The sequence below is a fragment of the Sander lucioperca genome, chromosome 8 (assembly GCF_008315115.2).
Source record: "Sander lucioperca isolate FBNREF2018 chromosome 8, SLUC_FBN_1.2, whole genome shotgun sequence".
In the NCBI taxonomy this organism is placed as follows: Eukaryota; Metazoa; Chordata; class Actinopteri; order Perciformes; family Percidae; genus Sander; species Sander lucioperca.
The window spans coordinates 24,267,177-24,293,722 of NC_050180.1; the positions used below are offsets into that span (position 1 = coordinate 24,267,177).

The window sequence follows — 26,546 nt, forward strand, 5'->3', positions numbered from 1 at the left end:
TGTCACAGGCTTCCTACCTTATGCTACATGCAGGTCAGGAGCCCCATGATGTATTCAGGGTTTAATTAAGAATGTGAAGTGTCCCCTCCTCCAACCTCTCCCCCACCTTAACCGGGTCCTGTGATCTTTAAAAGATTGTATAGTGAGGATGTGACATATGTCTGCAGCGCATACCGGATACACACACACACACACACACACACACACACACACACACACTCACACACACACACACACACACACACACACACACACACACACGACAGTCTGCCCTGACAGTCTGAGTTAAGCTGAGCGGACAACATATCGTTTGCCCTATCTATCGCTCTCATGTCTATTTTTAACGTCAACTGCAGCGAGGTAGCACAGCCTATTTATCTGATGTGATGTGTAAGTTTGCTGTTTGTGTGTGTGTGTGTGTGTGTGTGTGTGACATTTTATCTATTTGACACTGTAATTATTCTAATGAAGACTAATTAAATCCTTCTCTGCTTCCATTTCTTTGCCTCTCTGTCTCTTTTCCAGGAGGCAGTTTGTGCTTGTTATGGGGGTGACCGGAAGGAGAGGGTGACAGAGGAACACTGATGCTACTGTTTACATAACGAGAGACTCACACACACGCACACACACACACACACACACACACACACACACACACACACACACACACACACACACACACACACACACACACACACACTCACATGCTGAAATCTCCAGTCCAGGACATACATGCTTAAACACTTCCACACATACATACACACACAGACACGCATTCAAGGGACTCGCTGACTGAGTCACCATACACTCAGAGGCACAGAATTACTGACTCACACACAGGACCAAACACATACACAAAAAGAAAAAGGTTGTTTGCAAGAGTCAGAACTGTGTGTTGTGTGTGCTATGGCCAAGCTGAGCAGCAGCTGTGTGTGATCGTTGGATACATCTGAAGGGTCAACACAGCTGTAACCCCCTCGCTCTCCCCCCTAAGGCCCCTTCTCCTCCCCTCCCATCCCTCATCTCCTGGCACCGCCTAAACACACCATCATGTCCGAGCCGAGGACCAGGAGAACTCCCTCTGCCTTGTCTTTTCTCCCATCCTTCTTCTCCCCATTTCTATCCCTCCTCCTCTCCCTCTGCCTCTCCATTTCCCTCAATCCGGCCTCCTCATCGGCACAGCAGACTGTGCCTGTCATCTCCACGGCGCAAGGCCGCATCCGTGGCATCCTGACCCCGCTGCCCTCCGACCTCCTGGGGCCAGTCATCCAGTACCTGGGAGTACCATATGCAAGGCCTCCAACAGCGGACCGGCGCTTCCAGCCGCCCGAGCCTCCTTTGCCCTGGCCAGGAATACGAAATGTGACGCAGTTTGCTCCCGTTTGCCCGCAGTCACTAGATGAAAGGAGCATGCTGGGAGATATGATGCCTTCCTGGCTCACAGCTAACCTGGATATAGCGGCGACATACCTCACTCATCAGAGTGAGGATTGTCTCTACCTCAATATCTACGTGCCCACTGAGGAAGGTGAGTGAACCCAAAGGTGTGACTCTCAGGGCCAATCGTGAATAAATATGCATGCAGGGTTATAATTAGGATAACATGAATACGTTTTTTTCACATGTAAGGTCAAAACAGAGTGGCACTAGCTAACTATATCACCATCAATCATATATCACAGCCAATAATCACTTGCAATCTTAGAGTGACTGCAAGGAGATTTTGTGGGCATTTTAGCTGTGACATCAAGATAGTAGTGCTGTCAAACGATTCAAATATTTAATCGCGATTAATCGCATTAATGTCAGTTAACTTACAATTAATCGCAATTAATCGCACATTTTTATCTATTCTAAATGTCCCTAGATTTCTTTTTGTCCAATTATTTTTTCTCATTTTAATGCTCTTATCAACATGGAAAAGTGGATCGGCTTGCTTTGTGCTTTTGTCGCCTGGCTTTGACGAGGGGGCGGAGAATTCGCATCAGCTGTGTGCTTGGTCATCAAGTGGTATTTCAGACTGGACGTGCTGCAATGATAGCTCAGTTCACAACGACAAAACACACAGATCACTTTGATCTTGTCAATGGAACCATTTTTTAAAAGTAAACTTTCCATTCAGAATCTTATTGGCATCCATTTCGTCGTCTCGCGCTCGCCATCCACTCAAAACGTAACGTTAGCTTACTACTCTTTGGCCGGCTCGCAAGCCCAAACAAGTGTGCCTGTTGTTTTGTTTCCGGTCTAGCTAGATCCGGTGTGGTGTTGTAGTTTTTCTAACGTTACTAGTTGTTGCAACAGCATGTGAAAAAAACTACAAAGTTTGCTAGGCCAAAAAGAACTTTAATCTCGCGATAAAAAAATTGATGCCGTTAAAATGGGTTTGCGTTAACGCCATTAATAACGCGTTTAACTGACAGCACTATAAGATAGATTTTAGATATTAACACTAGATTAAAACATGAAAGTGTCCTGTCAGGGCACAGACATACCCTTGTTAAATATATAACTTAAGTGTTTTTTTTTTAAGTGGGTTGCAGTCCCCTCCACTTGTGCATGCCTCTGGTTGAACCAACACTTAAAATGCAGACACCTGCTTCTGTTGCCAAGGGGTTTACGCCTTTACTTGTGGAGGAAAGTGGGAAGGACACAGACTCACTCATGCATACATATCGGTTCATACACATGCATGTGCCCCTGCACACATTCACGCACGCACGTACGCACGCAAGCACGCACGCACGCATGCACGCACGCACACACACACACACACACACACACACACACACACACACACACACACAATGCTCACATCATGGCAAGCATGAACACTTCCAAACCCTTTCAATTTATTTCCACCTGCTGAGAAATTAAAGTAGGGAGATATAAAGCATAGTGAAGCAAGGGAGCCACCGCCTGTTCCTGCTTTTGTAGGTATAAACCCACCGAGTGATTAAAGGCTGAGATACATACAAATGGTGGACAGTGGTCAGACACAGACACACACACACTCACATGTGCACACACGCACACGCATGCACGCACGCACACACACACACACACACACACACACACACACACACACACACAGAGTTGATATGGACATTTATTCAAACAACAGACAGAATGGAGGCAGAAGGAAGGTGGGTGGATCTGTGCCTACACTCACGCACCAAAAGTGATTATATATAGCACTGGCATGATGTCACCTTGAACACTGGATAGAACACAGCGTCAGGACATTTGTTTTTGCAAATATCTATTGATCTATCTATTGATCTATCTATTAATCTATCTATCTATTAATCTATCTATCTATCTATCTATCTATCTATCTATCTATCTATCTATCTATCTTTCTCTGTGTTTCCCAGACATCCATGAGGAGGGGGGTCAGCGGCCGGTGATGGTCTACGTCCACGGGGGCTCATACACAGAAGGCACTGGCAACATGATGGATGGCAGCGTGCTGGCAAGCTACGGCAACGTCATTGTCATAACCCTCAACTATCGCCTAGGAGTACTGGGTAAAATTATATATCTTTTATACCTAATATATCTCTATGAAATTTGCTGAACACTCCAGTACTTTATGGTAATATGACTGTTAGTACTGGTGTAGCTGCATTTTAAAATAAATCCCTGTGTCCCCAGCTTGTTAGCATCACTGTTAAAGCATGCCTCTGGATTCTATATTACAATACATTTTCATCCTATTGTGTTATTCAGCAACAGAGATACCCATATCTTGACAACCACTGCATATTACTGGGTATACTGATAATATCACTGCACCTACTGTATAGTAATTTACTTTACACGTTGGGGACTAGGCTAAAGGTCCGTGAATGGATAATAATTGGAAATGCAATTAACACAACTCTGTTGCATTTATGTCAGTTTGGGATTTAGCAGTTTTTTCATTTTTAATAAGTTACCAAAGAGCAAACTGTATTGATTAATGTTCACGTATGAGTAAGTAATGTTTTCATATAAAACCACAGTCAGTGTTGTTATTTTAATCCAGTTTTATTTTAATTTTGCAATGGGTTGTCAGGTTTTTACTGGGTGACATATTTATTTATTTTATTATTATGAGTATTGGTGCAATGTAAATGGTATCTCTTTTAACTAAGGATTAACACCATTGTTCCTCACTTTGAATTTTACAGTTTCTTTACATTTACATTGATTTTACCATCTGGATTGTTTAATCCTTCAGTGAGCTATGAAATGTGAAAACCAAATTGCTTTTTTTATTTTATTTTGTTTTTTTAGTGAAGACATGTTCAGTAGGGGTGTCCCTAGTGGAAATAAGCCCCCTGAAGCCAATTTTTTCCACTACTTGCATTGACTCAAATCTGATCCTTTTTACCTCCATGACTCTCTGACTCATTGCTCTCTGAACAGGGAAAATCTGATTCTCTGTGTTTTTTCTAATTTCAGACAGCTATGCAAAGCATGGGCTGAATAAATAGAATATCTTAGAATCCTGGCATTTACTCTTTTTGCGGCTGTAATTATAAAAATTACAAAGCCAGAGCAGGGCCACAGAAGGGTCAAAAAGACACTTTAAAGGCATCATTTCCTGTATTACACTGAGTATAGAGTAATTTGTGTGAGCACAGCATGCCTTCATATTGATTAAGTCAGATGCGCAAGCTGCATATCATTATGGGTTAAATCATGCCCTCACTCTCATTAGGAGTTGCCCACAATTTACTGTAAATATTCATATGAAGAGATTAATTAAAATGTGCCAGCAGGTTAATAAAATGTATGCATATAGTATGTTTCAATTTAGCTTATTCAGCAATATTGAAAATTATTTAACCCAAATGCCATTATCTCTTTAATCTACTTGATTCTGTGGATTTATGTTACAGAAAGTGACATGATAAAACATGTATTTGAATAAGGCCTTTGCTAAATTGTATATAGATGCATCAATCAAAATGTACTTACTATAAGAGACAACAGTAAATGAATAATTCTTATGGCATTTGGCTGCTCTTTCTCTTAATTATTTAGTGCACTTTTGAGTTTCCTACCTTTTTATTCAGTTTCAGCACATTTTATAGATCACGTGTACACACAAAACATTTTTTTTTTGAAAATGGAGCAGAGTAGGGTTAAATACATGTTAAAAGGAAAAACATTCAACAAAAGAAATATTGACTTGGGTTTATTAGACCTTGTCTTTTCTGTATTTTAAAAGCTTTCACGGCTTTGGTTAGATAAATCTGCATCTGCGTTGTGGTTGACAAGTAATTCTGATCTTGGGGATAAAACTAGTCGCTACAGCTGTTATCACCATATTAAGCTTTTTGTCTTCATCTCCATCCTCTGTGTTTACACCACCTCCAATCTGATCATCACCATCATCATCATGAGTAGCAGTGTCTTCCTCTTCCTCTTCTTCTTCTTCTTCTTCCTCCTCATCATTGTCATCATAAGTTGGATACATGAGGTGAGCCCGTATATGCAATATACTATTAGACTATTTTTTGCAAATTCACTGTAATCTGCTGGAATTTGTGCATTTTTTTTAAAATTTAAACATATGAAAGCACCTAAGTGTTAAAATGTATTATTTTAACGGCGTCGCCTTTCTTGCTCATTATACTCTTACAGTATGCGTTCATGGCCAGCTTGAGGTTCAGAGAAATTAGCTGCCTTCTGCAGTAATGAGATATACTGTCGTGGAGTGGGTCATTAGGATCCTTTTGTTTACTTAACGCCGTCAGCAGTAAAGGGAACAAGGGATAGCTGCATTTGTGTAGGTTTATGTACGTGTGTGTGTAGGTTGATTTTCACTACATGAATATGGATGCACCTTGTTGATTTAATCCAATGTCGAGGAATTGTAGGGGAGGCACATAATTTTTCATTAATTTATTCTTTTTAAATGTATAATAAACAAGACTCATGCATAATTGATCTTAACAGTGGGGATGCCACGATGTGGGAATTACCTTCCTGTGTGCTTCTGTGTGTTTAGACATTGTAAGATGACTTTCTAAAAAGTCAGCAGGAAAAACCTTTTTTGATCGATTCATTATTAATACATAGTTTACTCAAAGAGCATTTTTAGCTTTGATTTCATGTAAGTCTTTAATCTTAAGTACTATATGTTCTATATGTAATAACAACATCTCCCTCTCTCTGCCTGTAGGATTTCTCAGTACAGGTGACCAGGCAGCAAAAGGGAACTATGGCTTGCTGGATCAGATCCAGGCTCTGCGCTGGGTGAAGGAGAACATTGCAGCCTTCGGAGGAGACCCAAGCAGGGTCACTGTGTTTGGATCTGGGGCCGGGGCCTCGTGCGTCAGCCTGCTCACCTTGTCTCACTACTCTGAGGGTAAGGAAGAATCATGGACAAAAACCCTGCTTACTTTGTGTGTTTTATTAACTTATGTGGCAAAGCTGTGGAAAGGTGTATGCACTTTGAAATGCATAGAGAGTAATAGGCAGATAGACAGTTACATATGATGGGTGGTAGGTGGATGGGTGCTGTGAAAGCTATGACACTTATGGTTATGACATCTTTCATGGTCTCCAGTAGACCAATACAGCTTTCAGTTACTGGTATAAATGCCTGAATAAGCCTTCAAATTCTCTGAATAATCAGACAGCCTGTGACTCATACAAATTAGCTGAGAGCTGTATTATTTTAAACTGTTAACCCTTATCTATTTGAACCTGACGCTCTACCCATGGCCTGTCAACCTTTTGAATAATGCATGTCTCTGAATTCAGTGTTTTCTTGCTGTGGCAATGCTAGTTTTGCATCTGTTTATGCATGCAAATATATTGTGTAACGCTCCAAATGTACAATCATATGGATTAATTCATGCTTGTGCATTCATAAATGTAAACATATGTGTGCCTTAGTTTATATGCTTTGTACACCCATATTTGTATTTATGCGTGTTCATGTGTATCTCAGACCTGTTCCACAGAGCTATCATCCAGAGTGGCAGTGCTTTAGCCAGTTGGGCTGTCAACTACCAGCCCAGCAAATACGCCCGTCAGCTTGGTGAGAGGGTGGGCTGCGGCATCGACGACAGCACTCAACTGGTCGCCTGCCTTCAGGGCCGGAGTTACCGTGAACTTGTGGAGCAGAGCATAACACCGGCCAAATATCACACAGCTTTTGCCCCGGTGATTGATGGTGATGTTATACCTGATGACCCCCAGATTCTGATGGAGCAGGGAGAGTTTCTGAACTACGACGTGATGCTGGGGGTTAATCAGGGCGAGGGCGTGAAGTTTGTAGAGGGCATTGTGGACTCAGAAGACGGTGTCACGGCTGAGGACTTTGACTTTGCAGTGTCAGACTTTGTGGATAGTTTGTATGGATACCCAGAAGGCCGAGATACATTGAGAGAGAGCATAAGGTGAGTAAGTCTGTAAATGTCTGAATTTTTTAAGGAATAGTTTGACATTTTGGGAAATACGCTTGTTCGTTTGCCCAGAGTTAGATGAGAACATTGATACCACTCTAATGTCTGCTTGTTACATATGAAGCAACAGTCAGGAGATTATTATTCTATTATATCATAATTATAAGTTATCTTAGCGTAGCATAAAGATTGGAAACAACTACCCTAGCTCTGTCCAAGGGTGACAGAATCTACCTACCAGCAGCTCTTAAGCTCACTAAATAACATGCTATATCTCGTTACGTTAATTGGTACAAAAAACTAAGTGTGAAATTGACAATCTGTGGTTTTACGGGGGGTTATATGCCAGATTTCTTGGCTGGGAGTAGGAACATACTTGAATCTTGTCGTCACTGCGACTTTGCCAGGCAACCAGCAGAGACCAATAATGCACATTACTTCCAATGTGCCTTACTTAATCATACCAAATCTTGCTAATTATAATCATTTAAACTTTAGACAGAGCCCCGCTAGTTTCCCCCGGTTTCCTGTGTTTATGCTAAGTTAAACTAACCCTCTGCTGGTGGTAGTTTCATATTTAGTGTACGGACATGAGAGTGGTATTTATCTTCAATAAAATTTGCATGCACAGTGTACAGTGTAATATACTTATTAACAGTAAAAGAGTTGTTAATAGATTGGTTGACAGCTAATTGGAATTGTATACACTAAAGGTTCATGTACACGGACTGGGCGGACCGGGACAATGCAGAAACTCGGCGGAAGACTTTGGTAGCGCTATTCACAGACCACCAATGGGTGGCGCCAGCAATTGCCACAGCTGACCTCCACGCTCAGTATGGATCCCCCACATACTTCTACTCCTTTTACCACCACTGCCAGAGTGATGCCACGCCGCCCTGGGCTGACTCTGCCCATGGTGACGAGGTAAGCTGATGTCACAGTGTTGCATTGCTTTACCAAGATAACATTAGTGACAGTTGTAGTAGTAGTGTTTGTAAGTGGTGGCACAAAACATTTTATTAGATATCAAGAAAAGGAGTAAAGATAAGACATTTTGGTTTGGGTACTTCAGTACTTCAGGTACTTCAGGCCGACTAATGTCTCAAAGATTTTCAAAATATTCTTGCGATAAATCAGGAGCTCTTAGTTTAGATTACCCGTGAAGTGCTGCCTTTATTTGTTCAAATTGCTTAATACGTGGAATCAAGCAATCCTCTATAGCCTGAAATATTTTAAATGTTCATGGAATTTATTTTCCTGCTGGTCTGATTTAAAAGCTGCTGTATATATATACCACTGTGATGATTATATTTTTATTCACTGTGATTTTATATAAAATGTAGTTGTGGATGCTGTCAAGAGAATAAATGTAATCTGTTGGCTCCTACAGTATCTTAAAATGTGTGTGTGTGTGTGTGTGTGTGTGTGTGTGTGTGTGTATAGGTGCCTTACGTGTTCGGTGTGCCCATGGTGGGACCCACTGATTTGTTCAACTGTAATTTCTCCAAGAACGACGTGATGCTGAGCGCTGTTGTAATGACTTACTGGACCAACTTTGCCAAGACTGGGTGAGCTATTAAAATGTACACTGATGTGAGACGTTGATTTCAGTTGGAAGATCCCCCTTTTGCCTGACTATACTATATAAAGAAGGTCAAGACCAAACAAAACACAGCTTCAGCATGATTCAGCTCTTTATTTCTGCCTTCTTAGACACAGAAATCCGTTTCTAATTTATCAATATTTAATCCCCACCCACATGTAGAAACAAATGAAAGCCAGGCCACTTAATCACATTTTTTAAAAGGTGAAAGAAAATGCACAGCTGTCAGTAAAAAAATCTGCCTTTTATCTTCGACCCTCAGCAGAGACAAGGTTCTGGCAACACAGTGTGTTGTTGCTGTAACTGTGGACAGCTCACTCTCAATTTTACAGGAACAAATCACCTCCAAGCTCGAAGTAAGACAGCCAAGACTCAAGACTGTGGTGTCATCAAGACAAACTGCATAGTCCCTCTTTTAGAAGTTTTCTGTATGTTTAATTTGTTGGAATGATTGATAGTTAACATGAACATATGCATGGAGTGTAGTTATCTGACAGGTTCACAAAGAAAGAGGACAATTAAAGACAAGGAAAAAGAAAATAAGGTTTTGCTTAGCAAATGTATTTCCTACAAATGATGTTCATATTGCATGGGAAAATGCCTTGGCGCCAATTTGTAGGACTTGTGAGCAGTAGACAGATTAGCCTAAAGCCATTTCTCTGTCAAGATAAGTAACATTTTAATAGCATGGAAGAAGAACATTTTTTCCGAAATATAAGGTTTGGAATGGAAGTTTAAACTGAGAGAACATTTAGTGATGCATTAGAGGAGAACACCGGAGTTTTAGTTCAACAAAAATAACGAGCTCACAGGCAAAGGATATGTTATTATTAAGGATATGTCTTTTCCTTCAAAATGGCTTTGATATATGACAAAAAAGACAGTACTTTAGATACAATTATGAAAGCAGCACTGCAGACAAATTTTGGCAGAGGGTGCACACAGGTTGTCTATCATGTCAAAATCTTGACAAGGCTTCTCTTCTCTCTTTCTGCACCCTCATTCATCCATTAATGGTCAAAACTGGTGAGATAGAGAGCTTATTCAATACGTTAAATCAAAATTAAGATCATCTGCCAGTGGCTAAAAGAGCTTCTAGAGATCCAATTTATAAAATTGAAACTGAAATGATCTGCCAGTAGCTACACTAGCTATACTACAGTTGTTTAACCCAACAGTCCACACTGATAAGAGTACTTTTTATCTCTCCACTCTGACATGATATACAAGATAAAAGTAATTGTTGAGGATGGACCCTCTTTCTGCAGTGCTGAATGTGAGTAATTACCAGTAATTAATCCAATTGAGGCTCACTCCACTGAGACCTCTTCAGATTTACAGAGACATCTGCAGTTTAGACCTTGATCAAAATCACCATAGAGCCTCGCACAAGATACAGAATTAGGACAGTGCTCTTACTTATTTGTCTTTAACGCGGGTGCATTAAGGCAATCACATTGTATCAAGTTGTTGTTACCACCACAGCAAGCTGCAAGCTGCAGAGCAAAATCACCAAGGAGGGTTGTTAAGATGTCAGTGTGCACTTCAATTATCAATGGGGAACTTTCTCTGAAGTAAGATTTCAACCAGTTGAGAGTGCCTCAGATGATGGAACTCACTTAACAGGGAGGATATGATGCTCCCTGATGTATATTTTGTAAGCCACTGTGTGGGCGTATAATGTGTTGTGTGCCGGTAGGTCTTTACACTAGCTGCCTGTTTGTGCTGTTCATAAAGTGTTGATTGACAAGTGAGCACATAGCGTGTAACTGGCAAGTCTGTGAAGATGTGCTACTCTTTCATTTACGTCATTTTTGCTGCTGACACAAACAAGTCGGTAAATTGTCAAATAAGTGCCTGTCTGTATGTGTCAGAGAGGTGATTTTTCAGTATCTCTTCACTATACAACGCACACATTCATCTTTAATAAAGATATCTGTCCGTTTATAGAGTGGCAAATATCCACATACAGTTCCAACTGCAGGAGATTGAACTGTGCGTTAACGTAAATATTTTGTAAAAGGCATATAAGGTAAAGTGGACAAGGATTAATGATCTGCAGCTGAATCCCCTTTGAGCTATGTTCACAGAAACATAAAACTTGTATTGCTTTGTGCAAATATGTTTTGCCACTGGTTTGTCTTGTGTTACTTTGATATTGATTTAGAAAGATGTATGCCAGCACTGGTGAAACTATTGGATAGCATGAGAGAAACTCATACTCCCCAGAGGAAGGGAGCCAGCTGAGAAAAAAGTCTTCAGCAGCTCTTTTGGGAGTCTCTGACAACTGAAAAGCATGAAATATTGGTATTTATTGAATCATTGCACTAAAATTCAAATTTTAAAATATGACCATTGAATGTAATTACGTTGGTGGAAATTTTGTATTGGGTGGAAACTTTGTATTCTCTGTTGCATTTAATTGTGGTTTATTTAATCCTATGTCAATCATGGCGTGGTCTAGCTGTTAGGTTGAACTATTATTTTGGTGATTTGATTTAGATTTTTACACAGTGTTACATAATCTGACAGATACTTTACTATTGCTGAGTTATGTAATTGTTTTTATTATTATATTTCTTTGTTCTTTTTGTGTATGATTACAGCGATTTGTAGAACAACAGGTTCAGAGGGGATACAAGCAATGTCTTGCTTAACACAAATGATAAATTCTTTATTTTTTTACCAATAAATTATGAAAACAAAAAAACAAAAAAACTTACATAACCACCAACCCATGGGGATGTGATTAAATAACTTATTGTGTTTCATACTTTCCAGTGACCCAAACCAGCCAGTTCCTCAAGATACCAAGTTCATCCACACTAAACCTAACCGTTTTGAAGAAGTGGCCTGGTCTAAGTACACCCCTAAAGAGCAGCTTTACCTCCACATTGGCCTGAAGCCGCGTGTCAGAGACCACTACCGTGCCACCAAAATCTCCTTCTGGCTCCAGCTGGTCCCTCACTTGCATCATGTCAACGAGCTCCTCCAATCGGTGTCCTCCTTCACCCATAGTCCCTCTCCACAGGATGACACTCCTTATTCTTACACCAAGCGTCTAGCCAAAGGTTGGCCGCCTAGTAGTACACGTCACCCAGGTTCACAAGCAGGTACTCCACAGCCGCCAGAGTCTGCTTTAGGCCAAGGTGGAGGGGAAGACGGGGTCCGCGTCCCTAATGAAGACTACTCAACTGAACTCTCAGTGACGATTGCGGTGGGCGCGTCACTGTTATTTCTTAACATCCTTGCATTCGCGGCCTTGCTGTACAAGAAAGACAAGAGGCGTCTGGAGCATCGTCGGCCACGTCCACTTCCTCCCCCAAGACGAGACATCACACCTGCAGATGTCGCGGCCCACCTGCAGGGGGAGGGACTGATGTCTTTACAGGTAAGTCATGTGTTCTTTTATATTCACTGTGCTTGTGTGTGCCACAACTGAGGCCAATGTGTGGAATGTCTGTGTAGTCACATCATTTAAAAGTAATATTAAAATTAATAACGCTTTTAATAATCGCTCGTATTATTATAAGTTTAAGAAATAACAAACCAGTTGAGGTTGTGTGCATGTTACTGAATGAACTCCTTTCTTGCCAGTGAAGAAGCTGCCAGTTGAGCACTTGCACACTGCAAAACACAGCCTGTCATCAGCAGACATTATCAGTTTGAGATGTGTGTGTTTATGTGAGCTAGGTCCAATTGGCTGAATTGCTTCCAATTGCCTCCAATTCATCCACCAACTATTTGGCTTCTTTTAAGCTCAGTTAGTGGCTCTGATATCTCACACAGTCAGTGCTAAATGTCAAATCTCTTATGAAGCTGACAAATACTGTTAATTGACAATTCAACTACAGTAATGTAGCTCAACATTGTAGCTGCTTTTGTAATTGTGTTATGAAATATCATTGTGTGGTGATTTTGTGGTGATTTTAGCCTTTTGGGCACCACCAGTAGACCTGACGTGACAAGGAAAAATCAAGTCTTTTTGTATTAGCATAGGTTATTGTTATGCACTGTATGCTTGTGTTAAACCTAATTCTTCTGACTAGGAAAAACATGCTGGCCTTGCAGAGGCTAGACATCACCTAGAAATTATTCAAAATGAGTCAGGAGTGGTTTAGATGATGATGACAAATAGCAGTGATACAGTTTGATTTGTTTGACTGCCAGATGCTTGATCTGAAACAAATCTAACTGGAGTAACCCTCAACTTACTATGATAATTTAGACTCTTGATAGATAATTTCACAAATGTTAATGAGTCATGGTAGTAATTTTTGAGAAATTAAGGTTTACAGAGAGTTATGTTTGGGGATGCATGTATCTGCTTGATTGACAGATGTCTAAGCCAATGACACTAACACAGATAGTGGTTGCCAGTTTTTACCCTTTATAGTTAAAATGATGTCTATGTTACATTTATATGTACTGTAGGGCTTAAGTATTATAAATATGGATTTTTGGTGTAGTACATATTGTGAATATATGATCATTTCACATTATTTTGAGTAAATGGTATTTAAAAATGAGCAGTTGTTTTACACATGAAGTGTTTTGTCTGATGAAATGCGTAACAATGGAACACAGTTTTTTCCATTGAACCTCAGTTTTACTATTCTATAGGCCCACATGATAATGTATACATTTGCCTTATCATGATATATATTGACATTCACAATGAGCTTAACTAATTAGTTGATTTATTGAAAATGAATCAGCAACTATTTTGATTGTTTAAGTTATTTGAGATCATTTTTATGGTTCAAGCGTCTCAATTGTGAGAATTTGCTGCTTTTTTGTTCGTTTTATATCATGACTGTAAATTGAACATCTTTGGGGTTTAGACTGTTGATTGGACATTAGGAATTTGTAATGGGCATTTTTCACTATTTTCTGACATTTTATGTGTTACAGAAAATATAAATGAATTAAAGAAACTATTTGGTAGCTTAATCAATAATGAAAATTATATTGTTAGTGGCATCCATATACTTTTTTTTATTACATTACATTATTTTAGTTTCTTTCCCTTTCTGTCTCTGTGTGTCCCTTTGCTTTAACTCCTTATCTGACCATATACTTATCCACCATCCAACCTTTTAGGTGAAACAGCTAGAGTGTGATGCGGCATCAGCAGACGAGAGGAACAACACTCACCACCATCACACTCTGGATACGCTGGACGCCCTGGACGGGATGGACACCCAGGACATCTACAGCACACTGGACACCGTGCGCCTCACCTGCCCACCCGACTACACCCTCACCCTGCGCCGCTCGCCTGACGACGTCCCACTCATGACCTCTCTGACCCCAGGATCACTGCCTGTAACTCCTGGATCACACCCTGTTACCCCGGCAACGCCGATGACCCCCATGACGCCTGGATCAGTGGTGGGGATGAGGATGGGGCACCCGCACCAAGGATACACACACCATAGTCCATATAGTAATACACACTTACCACACACACACATCTCCACGCACACACACTCCACCACACGTGTATAACCGCAGCAAGATACTTGCACACACAGGGACATAATTACAACACACACACACACACACACACACACACACACACACACACACACACACACACACACACACACACACAGAACAAAGGACTTAAATACCTCTACTAATTATCCTGCAGGATTGTTACAGATGGAGTGACAGAAAGACATTTTCAGTAAAAGACAGACAGCTGTGTGTTGCACGTTGGGGAATTGAAGACAAACTGGATCCCGGGAGATGCAGTTCTATGCATCATTTGCTCATAACCTCGAACAAGACGAGCCAAGACATCCAACAAATGTCTCAAACCCTGCTTTGGATATTAAAACTTCTGCTTTTTCTACACCTGAGGAGGAAGAGGAGGAGCGCTGTGGCAAAAGGGTCAGTTATGGATCAGTTTACATCTCCTACTGTACCTGTGCTGCACAGTGAAGCAGTGCTGAGACTGAGCAGATGCAGAACTGAGCTAACAAGTACTACACACACAGACTGCTGATGTCAACTTGAACAACCTGTGAAATGTGAATGTAGCATTTTTTTTTTCATTAAAAGATCAAAGGCCCTATCTGCCAAGGATCAAACTAAGCTGAGGAGAATATAACAAAATGTCAGCAAGAGATGGATGTAAAGACAGGCAGAGAGGAAGAGGGGATTAAAAAAACATCATTAGCTGAAGGAAAAGCTGGTCAGATGGTGTGAAAGAGATTAAGATTTTATTGCGAGGGATTTAACAGTTGTGAGAGAGAGAAAGACAAAGTGAGATAGAGTGATATGGAAAACAAAGGAAAGTGTGCCAAGAGAAAGAAATTAGCTTCAGAAGATGAAAGGGCCTCTGAAGTGTTGTCAGACTTACTGAAGAATCACTTTAACCAGCTATGTGTTAAACTCTTGTAAATAGACTGGAAAGATACAGATGATATATTATGATTTATAGCATTTACCTGCTCTTGCATTCAAACATGACTTATTTAACCACATTATTGCTATCATTTCATATATTACTATATTATTGTATAGGTGTCCTAAAGCAAGGCTGGTTGTCTTTCTATCTCACCCACTGTAGTATGTACACAGTACCTTTATTTAAAGGATATATTTGCTATGCACAGTCATTTCAATAATTCTTAACTGTGTAAACATCTTGATACCTGTATAGTAGTTGAAGAATAGGACATTTTCACACCATCCTGTCTAGTTGTTTGACCATCGGATGATGAGCTAGTACTGTGTAGATAATGCAAAATTGGTTTGATGATTGAGCACCAGCCAAAAACCATGACCCTTAACCCTTTAATCCTAATCCCTTCCCGTTCTCCTTTCCCCCCTTGTTCCTAACATTTCTCTTAAAGGCTTTATCCTTAATTGCTAATAAACCCAACCTTAATTAATGTGTTTGCAGACAGACAGGTGGTGATGATTCAGGGGGTCCCATGTCACAGCGTGTCCTAAAAATACCAAGAATGCTTTCTCGTATTTGTCTATACATTTCGCACCTTACCAGGGGCCCCAGTATTTTTTTTAAGCCTGCTTGAACTACTTAATGCTGACTGAAACTAGCCTGGTTGACACCAGACCCTTCTCAGTTGTAACTGAGAGTGGGTCTGGGGAATGTTCATTCACAGCTCATTTCCAAAGGGGCGTCACCAACGGACGGCGCTCAGATGCATCTGGGCGCAATTGGATAGTTCTTCAACCAATCAGACCAACGATCCGGGTGACGTAGCAGCGGCAGCGGCATCAACAGGTTGCTGTGCTTTGGTGGCCGTCATGTTGAATGTAAACAAAAAGCTGCTTGCCGTCGCTGCGCTATCGTATCGCTATCAATCAACGGTTGTGATTGGTGCCTTGATTTTAAAAAATTGGAAATGGGCAAATCTCAAATTTGCCGGAAGTTCTTCAGGGTTTTCCCAGGCTAGACTGAAACCTTATTTAACTAAGAATTGTTGAAGCTTAAAACATCAGTGTCACCCATAGTCTGTAGAAAAATGTGGATCTGTCACCCTCATTTTAATTAAAGCCTGGAGTTCTATTTACTACCTGCTACCATGTTGTCAATTGTTCAGAGACAAATTTGATTAATTAGGTAGAGCCTGGACGGAGCTGATGAGGGATGATCAGCGGCTTGATGTAATAGTTCACATCGTCGGCAAACGCACCTCCAAACATAATGCTTTTTAAGCCTTAATATCCTCTTAATGCAGTCATATTTTTTTCAAATCGCCACCAAGACATTAATTATTAAAAAAAACACCAACATCTTGATTTTATTTCAGAGAAAAGTTGGAGGTTTTCCTGCTGACTTCACAGTGAGTGTTTGAGGACAGTGGTGGTTACTGCTATCACAACACGATTGGCAGCTTTCATGAAATTCATATTGACAAATTATGTGGCAGAGATGCAGTACTGTCATAGCTGTCATTAAATACATGACAAATGGTCAAACTCTGTCTACTGTATCTGGTTTCCAATGTAAAGATAAAAACCCTATATGTCATCTAAACAGCAAACCCCAAACTCCCAAACCTTGATTCTAACAAGTAACTTAACGAAAGGCCCTAACCCTGATATTGTAACTTTCCTGTTTTATCCTCTTTCCCCGCTCCTTTCCTTACCCTAAACTGTCCCATCCACCCCAGTCCTGCCCCCCCCCCCCCCTCCCAGCCTCATCTGTGCGACTACATGCAGCATTCTCACAGTGAGGCCTATTTAACCTCCTCTCATCCTAAGTAACTTCTTCATGAGAGATTTTAGTTAATTGTCAACAGAATACATGAAAAATGAAAACCGAACAATTTGTGGATGACAAGCAAAGAACTTTTACAAAACAATATAAAAATAACATTTAATGGATGTTTGATTGACTGAATATTTTTTTCATGTGGGTTGATTGACTCAGCGGATGCCTGGATTGTGTCAAGCATAAAACATTTCTGCTGCATTTTTGAAAAATAAAAATATCAGTATTTTACAATTTATGAGCATTTTAAATGTCTTGTATGTCTTAATTCAGAATATTATGGAGGTGTTCATAGAAATGTAGAGGGGATGTGGGGGGGGGGGGGATGTTCTAACTGCATCCTCTGTTTTAAGAATATAATGTGATTCCTTACCACATAATTTGCCAATTGATGCACAGTACACATGAAATTAGCAGTGATATTGTTACAGACAATAATTTCCATTGTTCTTTCATTTGTTTTAAATTGGTAATTGGGTTTTGGTTATTGAAAAGTTACATTTCCAAAATAAAAGTGGTTTACTTTATACTGATCCTCAAAGAAATAGTTTGACATTTTTGGAGATACATTTATTTGCTTTCTTGCTGGACAAGTCTCTGTAAGCTAAATCTGAAGCTATAGCCACGAGGCGGTTTGCTGAAATGGGACATATCATGCTAATTTCAGGTTCATACTTGTATTGTGGGTTTCTAGATGTTCAAAAAACTCATTATATTTCTTATACTCTCTGTCTAAATAGACATGTCTGAAATGCTCCGTCTGTTTAAGCCCCCTCCCTTCATATTTAACATAAAGACATGAGTTGTATCAATCTTTTCATCTAACTCTCAGCAAGAAAGTAAATAAGATTATTACTCAAAATGTCAAACTAAGCCTTCGAATTTAAAGTAAAAATAATATATAGGTATTATATTTAGCTTTGCTCTATGGTGCATATGTTGTACAATTACTGAAGTCCTTACTGCAGCAAAATAAGGAGATATTAGTGTAAATCATTGCAGACCAGCAGCCCCTGCCAGTGCCAGCTGGCCAAGGAGACCCTGTGAGTTGTGAAGTAACCAAATTCATGGCTGACTTCCAGACCAGATTGATGTCTCCTACAGTGTCCCCCCACTCTAATCCCATTAACTAGATATAACGGCAGTTAATTTGATTTATGGCTGGCAACACAAAAAGCATGAGTTCAAGTCACGACCAGGTGTTTTTTTGTTTGATGTCAACGTGTGCATAAAGGGACCTGAGAAGCCACTTTAAGTTGCTCAGAACTGAAAAATTACTCAGTAACATTGTAATTTCAATTTGACATTTCCAGAACGACTGCTTACACGGTAGACTACTTTTTACTGAATCAAAAGTCACTCGGACAGAGAAACACATTTTCCCATAGTTTAATTGAACATTGTATGTTTTCTTGAATGGTGGCAACTTCACTGAGGTTATTTCAGCAGAATATGTTTAACTTTTTACACAATAGAGGTGAGGAAGTGTATCTAAAAGTGCAACACAGAAAGGAAGTGTGTACCAAAATGTTTCCAGATGGTTGGGATTGGAACATGTTCACAGAGACCTGACTAATATTTAAAAACGGAATATAAAGCATCTGGAGACTATTTCAAGGTAAAATTTGGCAGTGTTCGATAACTGCTAAATCTTAAGTATTTATTGTTTAAGTGTTGGCTAATTTTTTAATCCAAATGCTAATCTTCAGTGGAGAGTTCACTGTCCTTCATGTGATATGCTGTAAACAAGGTCAGTGAGTCTGTGCCAATTTTTTTTTTCTATTGTGACAACTTGCCTTTCTCGTACTGTCTAAATATACTAAACGTCACTTAGTGGAGGTGAAATTAGCTTCAAGCAGAAACCGAGCAGGGAGTCACGTCACCTTCTGAATGGGATGTTTTACCCACTTGACTTAACAAAGACTGAACATAGGCATTAGAGCCATGTTAGTGGCTCTGTAAGGCTGCATTTAGGCACAGTGGTGGGTTGAGTTAGGCTAAATGCTCAGCATGCTAACATGCTTACAATGACAATGCTAACATGCTAATTTTTTTTTTTATAAAGGAGCGTATCTATGTTCCCAGGAGTTCCCAAGCTTAATATCCTCTTAATATGACACATTAAGGAAACCTTTCAAATGGTTGTATGTTCTTAGCAATGTTTTTCCCTAGGGTCAATGTGTTGAAATCACTCACCTACAGCGTATAGCCTACTGATGTTAAACTCCTCCTGATGTTAAACTCCTCCTCCCTTCAAATTTGCAGGCAAGACAATTTTCTTGGCTTTTGACATTTATATCTCCACAGTGGCTGAGCATATTCTTACCATTCCAACTGCATATGAAAGGTCCATCTCCCTTCGTTCTTTTGTATTTTGAACTGCGAGGGTAGCCCTTACCAATCACTTAGACCCACATGCCCTGGAAACATAGGGATGATCTGGTATAGTGGCGCTAAAAAAATCAGGAGGTCACCATTAGCTTTCATCTGTTGGGACCATGAAAAAAAATGTCAACAGTCATTGCCATTTCTAGAGTCACGCAGCTAGTGTTGCTAAAAAACAAAATTATTATTCATACAGTGGTATAATTCCAGTATAGAATATGATCAAATACTGTCTGACTTTAGTCACACATACAATATACTTCTGGCTTCTGATTTGAGCAAATTATCCCTGCTTGTGTTGCACCCCATGGTCTAAAAGGCCGTGACAATGTCAACTCCTCCTTTTTCTTTCTAGGGGAATCGAGGAAACGAGTAGGGAAGGCAGGGGCTAAGATAAAGCTAAAAAGTATTTGACAGTGTTGTAATGTAATAAAGTACAAATACTTCGCTACCGTACTTAAGTAGAATTTTAAAGTATCTCTACTTTACTTTGTTATTTATATTTCCGGAAACTTTTACTTTTACTCCACTACATTTCCTAAATAAAATGTATACTTTTACTCCACTACATTTCCCCTAAGCATCTTAGTTACTTGTTACTACAAAATAAAATCAGAAGAAATTTGTTACACTGGAAAAAAGCAGGTTTGGCGAATCATTGCTCGTAAATTGCCAAGATAATGCACCCTCCATTCCAGTTGGTGACCTAATGCCTGTGTGTTGCCATGCATAAAAAAAAAAAACAATAGGCCAAAACTAAAGAAGAAGAGGAGGAAGCATAATGACTGATAGCGTCATGGAAGCACCTGGTGCAGGCTCTGCCACCATGGTAACAGACGATGACCACCCCGACGACAGTGGTGATGAAGATAACGTTACTTTTACTTTTACTTCTAATACTTAAGTACATTTACTATCAGAAAATGACTTTTGATACTTAAGTACAGTAAATAGCAGATACTTTAAGACTTTTACTCAAGTAATATTCTAAAAGGAGACTTTAACTTCTACCAAAGTCATTTTCTGGTAAAATACCTGTACTTTTACTCAAGTATTGCTTTCAAGTATTTTTGAACAAGACTGGTATTTGAGCGAGAAAATATTGAAAGAGGAGTAGAAGTGGAGGATGCCTATGACTGATAATAGGACATGGAGAGGGAGGGAGTGAATGACATAATGTAAAGGAGAGTAAATAAAAATGATGCACAAAAGGAGGAGAAGAGAGGAGGGGAACAGATAAGGGGAACTCATTAAGGAATGGAACACAGCCTGTCTGGTTGTTTACTGGCTGGCAGGCTCCTTGTACTTAATCACTCCTGCCAAGACACACGCACGTGCACGCAGGCACGCACGCACCCACGCATGCACGCACGCATGAACATGCAAATGCATGCTTCCTCAAACTTTTGCATGTCTGACACACTGTGCACATACATACATGCCTGCCTCACAATGTATGCATCTACAGACATGCACACACACACACACACACACACACACACACACACACACACACACACACACACACACACACACACACACACACACACACACACACACACACACACACTACTGCATGCCTCATTGCAACTGGAGTCACTGAATCATTTTCTCTGTGGTCTTCATCACTCTCAGTATTACACTATCCTCCTCTTATCTCTTCACGGTTCCTTTCGCCTCCCTCACATCCTCCTCTCCTCCGTTTTTTTGCTGTATATACTGTATCTTTCTTCCTCTTACTCCCTGCTCCTCTCCTGTTGGTCTTCTCACTATCACAATCTTTCACCTCATTCCCTCCCCTCCTCTCCTCTGTCTGGATGGGTTCCCTCTTATCTAACAACCTTGAGATGATCTTCAAAGCGTTATTGCAGCCGAGCATGTGAGGTCACACTGTCTCCAGTCTCTCTTCTCCTCTTTTCTCATCTACCTGCGCCTCTCGTTCCACTCCTCTCTCCTCTCGTCTCCACTTCACTTCTCTTATTTTTTTGCTCTTCTTCTATCTAATCTTCCCTCCTCCTCCTCCTCCTCCTCCTCCTCCTCCTCCTCCTCCTCCTCCACACTTTCTCTCTCTCTGCATCTTTTCTCTTTGTTTCATCTCACACTCTATTTCTCTCCTGTTCTCTTAACATCTATACCTCATCTGGTGTCTCCTCTCCTCTCCTCTCCATTTTCCTCTAGCCTTTTTCTCTCTTTCCCATCCCCCTCCTACTCCCACTGCTGTCTCCCCCTCTTTTTGCCCAACTGATTTACTTCCCTCCTTGCTCTTTTCATCCCCGTTTCTTCACCCTCTCCTGATCTAAAAAGCTGTGAAAAGAGTTGATACAAGGTTCCTTTGCTGTGTGTGCGTACATGCCTGTTTCCGCACGTGTCTGGGTTTTTGAGTGTGGGTGTGTTGTTGTGGGGATGTTACACGCATAACTGTCTTCCAAGCAGCCGAGAGCCCCGCAGTGTTTTCGCTCTCTAATTAATTAAGCGTGGGATGCTTTAGTCTGTTTATTGCTTGTCTGTCTGGCTTGCATTATGTCTGTTGACCATCTCTCACCTCTCCATTGCAATGTTTATACGTCTGTTACATCTGTCCCCTGTCTACCTCCCCTTTTATCTTTCCCTCTCAGTCTCTGATTGTATGCTCTGTCAGACTTCTCTCTGTTGGAGAATTGCTACATAATTCAGTCTGCTCTGATGCCCGCTGCTTTTCATAAAGGAGCGTAAACAACAGCAGTAACACACTTGGTCCAGCTGAGGTCAGCATTGTTCCTGATAAATTAACTGCAGGAAAGGATGCCTTATTAACAAAATCTAGGGCAGATATTCACCCTAATGTGCTGTTGTTGTTTTTTTTCAAAGGGGTGAAAAAAATATTATTTTTATGTGAGCTGCTTCATTACAGCTTGCTTACTCTTACAGGAGAATCATACCACACATATTGGGCCAGATGTGCATTTGAGTGAGCCATGACTTCCTCTGCTTTGTGTCATTTTTACAGAATAGCACAATGTGTCACATGTTTAGTGAAGCAGTCTCATCTGCTGGTAAAAATAGTGAGATAGAATACTGTAATAGGAATACTACTAAAAACATAATCAACTTAAAAACATACAATTATAGGAGACAGGAGAATCAAAAACATTATCATTTTTAGCATATGCTGTTCTGCACAGAGGGTTAATGGTTAAAGAATGTTGTCCATGTTTCATGTTTACAGACTCTCTGCTGAGATATAAAATATTTCTACTGTCATTTGCTATTCTTTCTTTTCTTAAGGAAGGATGGAGGAGAGTGTGTGTACCATTCCCAGGCTGTCCTGCTGCTAGACAGGATTGTGTGTGTGTGTGTGTGTGTGTGTGTGTGTGTGTGTGTGTATACCATTCACATGGACCATCCCTGTCTGCTCTGTGTGCACTGCCCTCAGGTAGAGAGAGAGAGAGATGAAAATACAGTGTGTGTGCATATATGTGTGTGTGTTGTTGTTGGCCTGTGATATCGCTCAGACAGGAAGGAAGTTTGGCTTTCAGCATGGACTTAACTCACTGCAAAAACGTACCAAACACACACACACACACACACACACACACACACACACACACACACACACACACACACACACACACACACACACACACACACACACACACACAGGCTGTAAACTGTCTGTGACTCTATGAAGATAGAATCCGATCATCTCACACCCTGCAGGCTACAGCCTTTCCTTTGCATGCAGAAAATAACTAACGTTATTTTGTTTACTTTCTGCTAGTTAAATCCCTCACAAGTTCTCATGCTGCTGCTTTAAGCCATGATGTCGCCCCAAAATAGCCTAGAAAGCAACCTAATTGGTTTTGTAATGTGACCTCCTGTGTCACACTGAAGCCCACTGTGCTCTAAGTTTGGCTGCTTGTGTTTGTTTAAGAATGCAGCGCTCTCTGTATTCCCACTGGGTCTCATTTATAAATTTTTCAGTGTGTTTGCTATATTAAAATGAGCAGAATTACTGGGTGTAGAAAATTAATGCAGAGAACACCTCATTGTTTTTGCTCATTGCCACGTTTTGCTGCCTCAGCCATGGGATGTGTGACTACCTCTATTCAAGGTTCCTGCATTTTTTATCTGCTGTGTTCTTCCTTGTCATCTCAGCTACACTGGTGGTGTTTGGGTTATGCTTAGTTGGTCTGTTATGTCTTGTTTGCTTAGCTTAAATAACTTTTCTGATTTAGGGGATACATACGTAAGTTTTACTTGACTTTGCTGACCACCATGCAGCCTGATATATTTTTAAAGACTACTGTGCAGTATTACACCTCACCTTGGTACTTATTTGTTCCTCCATAGCACGGTAACCACACTTAACTGAGGTGGCATGAAACACATTCACAGCACACAGTAAAACGTGTAGGTTGTTATATTGACTTTACTGCCAGTTATTGTCTAGGTAGCTACCAGCATTTTCTATGTGATTGTTTACTAAATTAAAGCTCAAACCATCAAATCGACGTCTGTAGGCTTAGTATCATTGTTTCATCGTTGTTTCTTCCACAATTAGATGCAGCTACAGAGCACCTGTAGCCTTGTGCTCATACCCTGACATACTGTACTTCACAGAGAAATGCTTGCCAACTGCCTGTGTACGCCCCATCAGTCCTTACCTTAGAAAAATAAGAGATTTCAAAAGCGTTCCAGCCTAAACTGACGTAATGCTTTGCTTTGGATGATTTTTTTAGTTTGATCAAATTCACTATTCTTGATTGAAGCTTTGATGCCTTCATGGAAATGCATTACATATATGTCTAACTATCTAGCTCACACTAGGGAGATTTTAATTTTATAGTATGAGTATTACATTGCTTTCAGCAAGCTAGTATTTTTACTACCAGGAACTAAATGTTGTTAACCAGCAACGCTAACCATTTTCTTACTTTTGCAGTACTGATACTTACATACTCGCTGGAGCTTTTTTTGTAACCTAACAGCATTCGCTCATTATCCATCCAGGATGTGAAGCTGCTCTGGCCTCAGTGGTTTCACTGACAGGTCTCTTTTAGACAAATGGCTCTGCTTATCCAGTCTGGTCATGTAGAGACAGATGAGACAAACAGAATCACTTAGCCGGCCAGCCAGGTACCGTACTGTCTGAGTGCTGATTCACTCGACAGATGCACAGCCACAGTCCACAGAGACTCATGTATTCCTAATTTTATCTAGCCTGCTCCAGACCTGCACACAGCCATCTACATTGTTGTGTATGGTATGTGCATGGAGCTGTGTGCACACAATTCTTTAGTTTTTGTGTGCATATGCCTGTGCACGCTTGTGTGTGTTTCTCTTTTTTGATTGTGTGTTTGTATGTGTGTTATGTAAAGTACACCCAGGTGTCTCTCTGAGCTGTGATGTAACTCAGGTTGGTAGGCTCACAGCTGGGAGGTATAGATAACTACAGTACTGTGTGTGTTTGTGTGTGTGTGTTTGTGTTTGTGTGTATAATTTATCTAAATATTCTCTGCACTCTTGATTTGTTCTTAGATAGCTGATTATAACTGGACAGGATTCTCATTTGACCTTGTGATGATGCAAAGTTTTCTCAGGGAAACTGGCCAAATAGCCCTCAGCTGCTAGAGGCCTTGAGTATACTTGACAGTGTTCACATCTTTAGCTGTCTGATCACAGGCATGTCTACAAAATGCTCCAGAACCAAAGCTAAACTGGCTTCAGTATATCCAGCTATAAATTATATAGCATTTCCAAGGAGCAGAACACCACAAAGTGCTTCACAGTTAAAATAAACAAGGCTACAAACTAAAACTGTTGTAGAGACAGTGAATATGGTCAAAAAGCCTTGACTTTTTGTGTTAGGAGGGTTCCTGACTGAACGAATTGAAGTATATATGTTGCAATCATGATAACAACTGATAAATTCTTACTCTTAATAATAATAAACCTCTCCAATCCCACTCCCACTGGTACCACAGTCAGTACAAACTCATGCTGTGCACCCAAACATTTTTCAAACCCCCATAGGTTTGTTTTAAATTCTACTGGAGATCACAGCATATCAGAATATTGAATTTTGGTGGTGGAAGTGCGTATGAAGTGATGCACAAGACATCCAGAATATTAACATTTTCAGATAGTGGTGCAGCCATAAAAACATTGAATCTAAGATTTTAATATTTCATACTGTGCAAACATCATACAACTTCAATGAACAACAGGAACAAGCTAATAAAAAGGAAAGGAACCTGGATATTAAGGGGTTAAATGTGTACCATTGCTTCCTTTCATATCTCATATCTTCACATCATATGCTGAGGTATATTATTCACTTACAAATTCCCTTTTTATGTTTGCGTGACCTCATGATGTTTTCAATTGAGGTCAAGTTGGTTAGAAAAGGAAAAAAAATGTTTAGACTAATAAGATACAGCCAGTGTTTCTTGATGCAATGTTTTATGTTTGTGGCAGCTCCAAAAAGCAGCAATGGTTTGAATCTGGTCAACTCGATTTTCAGAAATTGTAAAACACCATGTCAGTATGCTGTTCACTTCTCAGACTTTAATATCTCCTTTCTTGGTGGCTGCAGGAAATGAGAAATGTTTTTCCAATAGCTTCAGCCACTGTTAGTGAATACAGCTTTGTTGATCCTGTTAGGAGCAATTTTGTATTCTGCTCTTCAGTTTTGATGGTTATGCTGATATGACTTCCTACCACAGTGCACGTGTTCGGCACCAGAATACTAATAATCTGAACAAACAGGGTGAATCTGCGGTTTCTCAATTAGAGAGAAGGTGACACTTGTCTCTAGTGTAGCTCCGCTCTGTGATTTCGGCTGATGAGCCAAGTGTGTAGTGCGTAGAAGAGTTGTTCTAAAGCTCTACAATATTTAAATCTTATTCGTAGCACA

General features: G+C 40.3%; 1 protein-coding gene across 1 annotated transcript; it reads left to right on the top strand.

Annotated features, from left to right (window-relative positions):
* Positions 1-698: 698 nt before the first annotated feature.
* LOC116049859 (neuroligin-4, X-linked-like) lies at positions 699-15,975 on the top strand. Its single transcript, XM_031299899.2, has 8 exons — positions 699-1,528; positions 3,375-3,527; positions 6,176-6,361; positions 6,950-7,400; positions 8,120-8,333; positions 8,853-8,977; positions 11,794-12,403; positions 14,116-15,975. Exons 1-8 carry the CDS (start codon positions 1,051-1,053, stop codon positions 14,521-14,523), a joined length of 2,625 nt encoding a protein of 874 aa, XP_031155759.1. The 5' UTR covers positions 699-1,050; the 3' UTR covers positions 14,524-15,975.
* Positions 15,976-26,546: the final 10,571 nt, after the last annotated feature.

Bases quoted from the DNA above. Each gene is read 5' to 3' on its own strand.
- LOC116049859 (XM_031299899.2), top strand. From the start codon at position 1,051: ATGTCCGAGCCGAGGACCAGGAGAACTCCCTCTGCCTTGTCTTTTCTC. The intron at 7,401-8,119 runs GTGAGTAAGTCT...TATACACTAAAG, and splicing joins ACATTGAGAGAGAGCATAAG to GTTCATGTACACGGACTGGG. The intron at 8,978-11,793 runs GTGAGCTATTAA...CATACTTTCCAG, and splicing joins ACCAACTTTGCCAAGACTGG to TGACCCAAACCAGCCAGTTC.